Source organism: Salvelinus alpinus, chromosome 34 (genome assembly GCF_045679555.1).
Source record: "Salvelinus alpinus chromosome 34, SLU_Salpinus.1, whole genome shotgun sequence".
In the NCBI taxonomy this organism is placed as follows: domain Eukaryota; kingdom Metazoa; phylum Chordata; class Actinopteri; order Salmoniformes; family Salmonidae; genus Salvelinus; species Salvelinus alpinus.
This window is the reverse complement of record NC_092119.1, coordinates 20,140,923-20,151,779: the sequence shown is the minus strand read 5'-3', so window position 1 is coordinate 20,151,779 and position 10,857 is coordinate 20,140,923. Positions and strand designations below refer to the sequence as shown.

Sequence of the window (10,857 nt, the reverse complement as noted above, 5' to 3'; positions counted from 1 at the left end):
TTGTGTTTCTGTTAGCCATTATAACACATGCATAGAATAGTTTAATTTCAATTCCAGATCAAACATTGTATTTTCATTGTATCAATTGAATCAAAATGATTTTCTCCAATACCCCCAAGCCATAAGACTCCTGAACAGCTAATCAAATGGCTACCAAGACTATTTGCATTGTTCCCCCCACCCCCTCTTTTACGCTGCTGCTACTCTACTCTTTATCTATGCATAGTCACTTTAACTCTACCTACATGTACATATTACCTCGACTAACCGGTGCCCCCGCACATTGACTCTGTACCGGCACCCCCTGTATATAGCATCGCTACTGTTATTTTACTGCTGCTCTTTAATAATTGTTTTACTTATCTATTTTTTACTTATTTTTCTTAACTGTATTGTTGGTTAAGGGCTTGTAAGTAAGCATTTCACTGTAAGGTCTACACTTGTTATATTCGACACATGGCTTTCTGTCCTATACCGCTAGGGGGCTCTCTGCTCTCATATGTGCGCCAGTATCGTTCAGTTTAATAACGGAGTTTTGCCTATCGTGTGTGCTGTGCTTGCCTATCGTCTCATGACCACATAACACTATTTGTGCCCGAAAGTGAATAATAACTGTTAGATTAACGGGGTGTTTATAAATATGTTGCAGTAGGCCTACCTGTTGACATTGTAATCAAAACAAATCCATGCCTATACACGGATTAAGCTAGTACTTTCAATATATATTTTTTACCTTTATTTTACTAGGCAAGTCAGTTAAGAACAAATTCGTATTTACAATGACGGTCTACCTCGGACGACGCTGGGCCAATTGTGCGCCACCCTATGGGATTCCCAATCACGGCCGGGTGTGATACGGCCTGGATTCGAACCAGGGACTGTAGTGACGCCTCTTGCGCTGAGATGCAGTGCCTTAGACCGCTGCATCACTCGGGAGTCCAGCTAAATTGTGCTTGTCAGTCTGAGACATTAAATTGTAAGCCTTTGTTTTAGGTGTGGAACATAACATAGTTTTATGGCCGGAACTTCGTTCTAAACCATTATAGGCTACCATTAATTTACTTTAGGTTCCCTTACGGAAACATGGTGTTTGAATAACTTTTTATTTAAGGCAGACATTTACTTTTGGAAATAAGACAATAATCAAATTATTTTGTTATGCAATAATCGCAACAAATAGGCCTACTAATTTCCTACTCTTTGCTATTAATCCTCAATATTGATGTGCTGTGCATCAGGCCTGTGCATCAGTTCTTGTAGTAGGCTAGGTTAATTACCTTATACCGACACCTTAGGATTAATCAGTGGCTGCAGTAGCAGGGTCTCCAAATATGTGTTTTTAAAACAAGCACATGCATTAACATAGCCTTCACAAAACAAACGATGCGGCACTTAATTTGCAGGGTGTATCAAGTAGATGAATGTGATTTGTGAGGAAATCGGATGCATATGCGTCCTCACTCACTGTCGCAACACAGGCCTAGGCCATAATTCAAATCAAAATCAAATCAAATTTATTTGTCACATACACATGGTTAGCTGATGATAATGTGAGTGTAGCGAAATGCTTGTGCTTCTAGTTCCGACAATGCAGTAATAACCAACGAGTAATCTAACCTAACAATTCCACAACTACTACCTTAGGAGAGCCCTTAATTGTCTTTCATGCAGTTTTCAAATGTAGCCTACTTTAATTATAGGTTATTACTGGTATTTTTTTTACTCATAGAACTGACATTTATTCGTTAAATATATTAAATGACATATTGGTGAGTGCAAACTAATTTGCTATAACAACATAGACGATATACGTTGCAGAGATAATACCACAAACTTTAGAAAGCACGTGCTCATGACCTTGTTTGTTTACTCCCGCTGGTTTCCAGAGCTGAAAGAAAGTGTGACAACCAGTCCGTTCCTTAAGTGATGCGATATGGCTGCTCAGGAGTATCACATTCTCTGTACAACAGCTAGTCTCCGGGAAAGTTGGACTCATCACCACCATGAGATTGCAAGAAAAAACACTTTTTTGTACATGTACAATTTAGCAGACACTTTTCCAGAGCGACTCACATGAGCAATTAGGGAACAGCTAGTCTCCGGGAAAGTTGGACTCATCACCACCATGAGAATGCAAGAAAAAACACTTTTTTGTACATGTACAATTTAGCAGACACTTTTCCAGTGCGACTCACATGAGCAATTAGGGTTAAGTGCCTTACTCAAGGGCACATCAACATATTTTTCACCTAGTCAGCTCGGGGATTCTATCCAGAGACCTTTCGATTACTGGTCCATCGCTATTAACCGATACCTGCCACCCATCATATTGCCACCCATCATATTGCGCATAGATTAGATATTTGCGTTGCTGGTGCTTATAGGCCTACACAGTTTACCTTTCTTAATTTTTGCAAACTTGAAATGAAATTACACGACTTTTTAAACTATTTGCACTTGGCAATGATATACCAAAAGTATTGTTGAAATTTCACTCATCGAACATATTTGGACTAGGCCTACTCAAAAAAACTCTCATCATGCTTTGTCCCACTCCCCCCTCCCCCTCACTTCAGAAATTGGATAAAAATGAAGTGCGTTACTATAACAGCATAACATATTATTATTATTATTGTTGTTGTTATTGCTATTATATCGGCTATTATTGTTTTTATTAGATGTTAATAATAGCAGGCAACAGTATTAAGAAAAATCCGAGGTAGCCATTCGTCATAGCACTGTCTTAAATCATCAATGACTAATCACGAAACAACATACTGGATATCATACCAACATCATGACAGGACCAAAATATCGAAAATAACATGATTTGTTTAATTGTGTTATTATAGGACAACTACAACTGTTATAGGCTGAAAACGCCGTTATTTTGGGATATCTTTGTGTAATCTGTATTTTATTTTTTTCTTCAAACACATGATGTTGGCTTGACATTTCTAACGAATGCCACTAATATTTACATCAACAGTAAGTCTAGCCAACAAAAGTCACCTTGTGGGAATTCACGAGGCTCTCAGTTTCCACCACTTCTTTCGCTCTGTTGCGCTCGCTTTTTGGTGAATTTGTCTCGGCGTACGTGCACCTTCGTTCGTGTATGTTTGTGTGTGTGTGTGTGTGTGTGTGTCCCATCCTGTCAAACATCGATATGAGTTTACCTAAATATACAAATACAAATATACAAATAGACAAGCTCTCTAAGCTGGTTTGACCTGGAACTGGTCTGAGCTGAGCACTGTGAGAACCATATATCATGTCCAAAATTTAGGCTACTCGTTCTCCCAATCTGGAATAAAGTAATACATTTGAGTTTGAATTTCAGATTTCAGATTAAATCAATGGAAGATGGGTGAAGACGATGCTTTATTCGACTCCAAGGTGCAACCGTTGTTTCTTGGAGAGTTATGACCATATTTTCTATTTGTATTTATTAAGGATCTCCATTAGGCAGCAGCTCTTCCTGGGGTCCAGCAACATTAAGGCAGTTATATACAATTAAAGATATGACAAAACATTACATTTCATGACACTTTTCACAACACATTAACTGTGTGCCCTCAGGCAACTACAACCCCCTTCCCCCATGTGAACCTTGTTACCCGTCATAGGGATTTACTAATATGACGAAAATGATTAAAGGTCTACTGTATGCTTTGATATGTGGTTAAAGTAGTAGACTTTAATAATAATACTATTAATACAAGGCCTACTTATATACTAGGCTACTGTACTAGGCCTACTACTACTAATAGTAGGCTAGCCTACTACTAGGCTGATAATGGTAGGCCTAATACTAATACTAATAATTATGATATGCTTGTGATGTTTGCAACGCCGCATATCCTGTAAATAAAATATAAGGGGTACTTCTTGAAACGATATGTCGAAACCATTACGCACGAGTCCAAGATGGAGATCTCGCGCTCCAAGTAGCTGACCGCCGGGGCTTGGATTTATTTGAACTCTAAAAAGATGGAGGGGAAACAAACATAATTAAATATGAATTAAGTATAATATTTGAATGCTGCCTGAACATTTAATAAGGACCATGAACATAGGCTTCATGCCGTTTTGCTACGGTGGAGATAGGTAACCTAAATCTTCCTCCATATAAAAACGTCACAGTCATGTCCATTATTCAAACATAAGTTGTCTAATATCCACATTTGAATAGAAGGCTACTTATGCTTGAGACATAAAGTAGTACCTCTCTTCGGCCGCTACATTTCTGTGATCCTCTTGTGTTTATTTCCAACGAAATGTAAACAAACTTTAAAGACGGAGAGATATGTTGAATCAGCAATCTGGAAATATCAAGAGCAGTGAAATGGATTAAGGTTATGTGGTCTAATTTCTTGGTATGATTTTGGTCCGAGAAATAAATCCTTTGTTGATAAAGATGAGCCCATTCTGCGTTGCATTGGTGAACGTGTGTATCCTTGCGCACTTAAGCAACTGCTAAGAACTACTCTGTGATTGGCTGGAAGAAGGGAGGACGCGTTAATACTTATGGTGATGTGGTTGGCTGTAGTCCGTAAAGGTTCAACCAATTTTTTTACAGCGTAGTGTCTGTGGCTCCATAATTAATTGTAGCTATCTGTCTCCTATCGATGTGTTGTAAAGAACATGAAATAGTTTTTATTAGCAGAGTTGCCGGTGTAAGATATTGAGATATAACTGTGCTGCTGCTTATTGCCATTTGACCTTGCGTGTGATGTTGGATATGGGAGAACGGAAAGAAGTGAAAATGATTCCTAAATCATCGTTCAGTATAAACAGTCTGGTGCCTGAAGCCGTCCAAAGTGACAACCACCACAGAACCGTATCAGAAGAAGAGGGGAAGATCCCTTTACCTTCCCTAGTGCAAGATGCAAAGTCAGAGAACATTTGCACCAAAAGTGACAATTCGTCCAATGAAACCACTTGCATGGACGAAAAGGAAAAACAGGAAGAGAAGAAGGATAGCAAAGAGGGAGAGAGCGGTGGGAAAGACGGTGAAAAGAAAAACGGCAAGTACGAGAAGCCACCATTCAGCTATAATGCTTTAATTATGATGGCTATTCGGCAGAGTCCGGAGAAACGACTAACTCTGAACGGTATTTACGAATTCATTATGAAGAATTTCCCCTATTACCGGGAGAACAAGCAGGGTTGGCAGAATTCCATCAGGCATAACCTTAGCCTAAACAAATGTTTTGTTAAAGTCCCGCGGCACTATGATGACCCGGGTAAGGGGAACTACTGGATGCTTGACCCCTCGAGTGACGATGTCTTTATCGGTGGGACAACAGGCAAACTTCGCCGGAGATCGACCACATCCAGGGCAAAGTTGGCTTTCAAGCGGGGTGCTCGTCTTACTTCCTCTGGGTTGACCTTTATGGATAGAGCCGGCTCTCTATATTGGCCAATGTCACCATTTCTTTCGCTTCACCATCCGAGGGCCAGCAGCGCATTGAGCTACAATGGGACATCATCGGCTTACCCTAGTCATCCTATGTCCTACAGTACAATGTTGACTCAAAACAGTTTGGGGAACAACCATTCTTTCCCTTCTTCCAATGGCCTAAGTGTTGACAGACTTGTGAATGGAGACATTCCCTATGCCACTCATCACCTAACGGCGGCGGCGTTGGCGGCCTCTGTTCCATGTGGTCTATCAGTGCCCTGCTCCGGGACTTACTCTTTAAACCCATGTTCGTCCATAAACCTCCTTGCAGGACAGACAAGTTACTTTTTCCCCCATGTCCCGCATCCATCAATGACCTCCCAGAGCAGCGCTTCGATGGCGGCCAGGGCTGCCTCCTCCTCCTCCTCCCCGCAGGCGCCCTCATCTCTTCCCTGTGAGTCTTTAAGGTCTTCGCTACCAAGTTTCTCTTCAGGACTTTCTGGAGGACTTTCTGATTACTTCACACATCATAATCAAGGGTCAACTTCAAATCCACTTATACACTAACAAAACATCCCTCGGGAGCAAGACTGTAAGTGAACATTTTACACCCGTTTACATTCTAAAACATATAAAGAAAAGATAAAGTAAACAAAGAGAAAAACAAAATGAAAACAGCCAGAACTGAAGTCCAGGTATTTTTAGTAAAATTCTGCATTTATTTCTGTGTACGTAGGCATATGTCATGTGTCGGGGAGTTGTTTATTATTCCACCGTCAGCAACGTGCAATGTGATAACAAAAAATAAAAGAGTAAATGTAGGTTTTGGACTGAGAGGCATTACCTTAGAATGTGTATTTAAATAGTCTGCAGATTTGCCTAATTTTAATATTAAGAATATCTAATAACATCACATCAACCACCAGTCTCCATGTTTGCAGTATTATCACGTATCATGAGTGCACTGGTGGAATATGATTTTTGCAACAACAAAAAAATAACACTAATTTGTATTATTTTTCCTTTTCAAATAAATGTGTTTTTAAAATGCAGAATAACCATACCAACCCATGGCTCTTTGTTATTTTGTCCTCTCCCATTATGAACAAATTAGGCTAGTACTTTATGACATTCATTTATATATTACATTTTCACAATACTGTTATACTTTATAGACCAAAGAATGGGTTTAGAAAAAATACTTGAGAATTTCAGTATTCAGCACCAGAACAGATTCAGAAGGGGACAAAATGAATGAATGCCTTTAGCTTGTGTTGTGCATATTTTACTGAATGTGGTCACCACCAGACCACATCCTTTTTGTACTTAGTGAACTGTCAATACCTATTGTAATTATAGGTTAACTTTGCGAACGTGTAACCCGTGTTGAGCAAACGCCTCATACAAATATTGAGTGATTGTTTATGTTGTCTTTAAATTTCATGGTTGTGATATTGTGGTCTTATTCCCGTGTTTTGTCGCTAAAACTGTCAATCGAACAAAATAAAATAATAGGTTACGTCCATATCTGATGAAAAGTTTTGTCTTTTTTGTCATTCCGAATATTAGTACGTTTCGGTAGGTTGTTATGTTGCATGTGGTTGTTAATTGGACTACTGTGCAGGCAACACTGTGCAGGCAACACTGTGCAGGCAACACTGTGCGTGGAGGACCTAGGCCTTGGCCTTCAGCCGTGAAAGGCCTCTTCGGTTCAGCGTTTGGCTTTGAGAACCAACTGCCCCAAAAAATGTTTACCCTTTCTTTGTCTCCCTTATTTTCACCACTTGGTACATAGTATGGGTTTGTTAAAAACAAAATCAGGCCTACCCATGTTAAATAAACTGCAATCACACATTAGCAATCGTGTGGCAAAGGGATGGATAAGATGAAACATCTAGTAGTAGGCAGAATGCCCGTGACTATTCATGGTCTCGTGCGGGCTGTTTTGGATTCGGTTCAGCCCTTTAGCACGTATTAACAGTAACCGCTGGTGTTTGTGTGGTTGTGTATTTGTCCTCCTTCATCTCCCTCATAGCCTCTATATGATGAGTATTGATTGATTAGCTTCGGGGGCATTAAATTGTTAAAACTCAGACCAGGCCATAGGTCTACATGTGTTCCTAAAGCATTTCTATGTAATGGTAGGGTAAATGAATAATAAGGAAATTCATGACTATTTAAATGCCTGTGCAGCTATAACCTGTAGAATACGTTTTACTTAATTGTTTTCTTTATTGTATTTTTCTTCATCCGAAGTGGTAGTAGGGCATACATAATACAAATAAAACACAACAGAAGCGTATATAGTCTACCTTTCAACGCTGTGCGGTCAGTAATTTGTTCATTTCCTAAAGAGGCCTCGTGTTAAATGAGTATAACTGTAATGCAATAACCTTACTGCTTTTCACAATGGACTAGTGCAACTCAATATCTCCTCGCTAGATGTTATCGTTCAAATGTTAAATGGGGTGACCACTCAAAAGGCAATGAGGTAGGGTTATATCTTGAAGAAATATATCTTCTTAAACTATGGAAATATATACAGTATACGTGCTCCAAGAAACACTATGATATATTTGAAGCAGAAATGTTGTTTCCCAAACAAAATATAAGATAATATTTACATTTATTCACAGTTTGATAATAAATGAAAGAAATTCTAAACGGTGGACATACCATATTGTTAGGCTATTTAAAATGTAGGCTACGCCAACAGGCGTATACAGAATATGCAGAATCAAATAAAATGCCTAACAATATGGCAATGTGCGAGGTATTAGCTTGCACTTTTAGCCACAACAATTAGCAATCAATATGCCTGAACCACAGAGAGGACTCCGTATCATATTTAGAACAAAGCATTAACTAAAGGATTGCATGCCAAGCGTTGGTCTTTACAACTGGGTTGCTTTACCCTATACTGCATGGGTGATGTAACCGCTAATCGAGGCGGAAATATATACGCTACTGTCTGTCAGCACAATAATAGATATTTTTAAACCTATAACTGAGGAATTTCAAGTTCTCGTGTTTTCGGTGTCTCATGTGTCATGAAGACTACAATCTGTGTATCCCATTTTAAATATGGATTGGGTAAGGGCGTGGTTGTACCTCAAAGCGACAGCAGAGCGATTTGAGGACATCCTCCAGTCCAGCCTATGACTCAATCTAGACACCAGCTACCCAAGAGACCGGACTCGCCAGCCTACTACAAAGCGTTTCACCGGAAGTGAAAAATCTATGACACATTTAGACCAAAATCTAGACCTGTAGGCTATCAGTGTTACATCTATATTTTGAAGTTTAACATAGACGTATTTCCAATCGACAAAATGCAAATCTATGAATGAATGAAAACACCAATTTTAGAATACCGCCATACTCGATTCTCTGGTAATATGTTGGTTAAGTTAAGGTGCACAAAGTCTGTACTGTAGTACGAAATGACATAGACCCCAAGAGAAACCAGCCGATTAAGGTAATTGACGAACAGACATGTTTATGAATGTATAACAACTGACCTTTATGCAAGTTTACACACGGATGGGAATAGTGGGGATATCCTATGTATTTGGTGTCCAATGAGTAGGCCTGTGCACCAAATCCTGCTTTCTGCACAGAACTAGCGTAACAGCTGTATGGTATGGCATTAGGTGAATGCACCAATTTGTAAGTCGCTCTGGATAAGAGCGTCTGCTAAATGACTTAAATGTAAATGTAAATGTATGGCACGTGCAGGGGCTTCAGTATAAACGTATAGCATAGCATAACAATCCTGAGGCTCAGCGCGCATGGGCCTAAACACACAAATATCTGACCACAAACATTAACATCATCAACAAGAACAACAACAGCAGCTAACAACAATTGGTGCTGATACCTCAGCAATAATAGGCCTGGGTCAATCGACGAAAATAATTCATTTTGCATACCTTATCCCTTTGATATTTGAAGTAGAAATTGTGCACAAATAGGCCTACTGAATATTAAATGCTTGCTACAGTAAATTAAGTGCCCTTTAATATAGACTGCATTAACATTTCTATAGATCTGATTTGTTAATATGATTAAAGACTTGCTAAGGTACCAAAATTCAGTATCTTGACATGCCCCTCTATGCATCCTCTGTGACTTCTAAGATGATTTTAACCCACTTAACCCCAACATTTCTCCAAGATGGCACCATTATTGTAAAGTCTCAGTTATTTTGTTCCTTTGACAAAGTCATTTCTGAAGGTTATTAGGTTATTTATTTCATGTGATTAGTGATTCATTTTAAGGTAAAATAAACCCCTTCCCTCATTTTAAGGTCAACCCTCTTACCGGAACGGAACTCTCGTTTTAATATGGTGAAACTATTCCTTTAAAAAAGATATTTTCTATTCTATTCTATTTGAACATCTAATAGTCAAATTAATGTAGAATCAGGTGCGCTGGTTCTACCATTTTTTTTGTGAAGCTTGCATTCAATTGTCACTCCCTGTTACAGCTTCCATTCCCCCTGTCACATGGGATTCACGGCTGATTTAAGATTAAATCGTCAACCCTGTTAGGGTCAACCCTGTTACTTTATTTTTTAACCTCTTGAGATGGGAAAACTCGTTTATTTTATGATGTCGAAGATTTGCTCTTTATGACAGAATGTTAAAATGAGGTGAAACCAAACTTTTCTTGGGACCAAATCGAAATGCACGGATTTGAATAATACTAAAAATATGAATAATATTATTAATAAGAATAAGAATATTACTTCTACTGCTACTCTAATACTACTACTACTATTACTACTACTACGAATAGCCTAATAAAAAAAGGATCGAATGATAACTATACGATTGCATAGTCCTACATTTTTTTCTGAATAGTAGTCATGTACTTAAAAAAAAATGGTAATATCCTTTATTCATTTTTGACCAAAAATGTGGAAGTATTAATCAAAATACTTTAATTTTTTTCATTCCTTGCCTGTGTGTGTACAAAAAGCTTGCATCGGCCATTATCTTGTAGGTCTACGCCTCGCAGACTGAGGGCGCTAGAATCTTTTAGAAGGATACGTAATATCATGATAACCACCTTAACCCTACATGGCTAACATTGAAACTGCGTGCAGAGATGTGGAGATTAGCGTTAGGGTTATGATATGGCAGCGTAAGGCTTGTCAAAGTGCAGGCAGAGATATTTTCACTTATTTATTATTCAGTCCCAGTAATAAACAATGTAGGTGATGGTCACTGGTCAGAGGCGTTGATGTAAAAAGTCAAAATTTGAAGTAAAAATCTGCCCGTTATGTGTATTACATATTTTCACATGGGTAAAGTAATTCATTGTAATATTAATAACAGGCCTAATAATGATAATAAAAATAAACAATAATAATAAACAATTAAACGTGTACGTGTAAAATTATACAAGCGTGTGTGTGCGTGTGGGTGTGTGCGTGTGTGTACGCGCGC

General features: G+C 38.7%; 1 protein-coding gene across 1 annotated transcript; it reads left to right on the top strand.

Annotated features, from left to right (window-relative positions):
• Nucleotides 1–4,511: 4,511 nt before the first annotated feature.
• LOC139563641 (forkhead box protein G1-like) lies at nucleotides 4,512–6,931 on the top strand. Its single transcript, XM_071382484.1, has one exon. The coding sequence runs from the start codon at nucleotides 4,733–4,735 to the stop codon at nucleotides 5,969–5,971; it is 1,239 nt and encodes a 412-aa protein (XP_071238585.1). The 5' UTR covers nucleotides 4,512–4,732; the 3' UTR covers nucleotides 5,972–6,931.
• The last annotated feature ends 3,926 nt before the right edge of the window (nucleotides 6,932–10,857 follow it).

Excerpts from the sequence above, each read along its gene's own strand:
- LOC139563641 (XM_071382484.1), top strand. The coding sequence starts at position 4,733 with ATGTTGGATATGGGAGAACGGAAAGAAGTGAAAATGATTCCTAAATCA.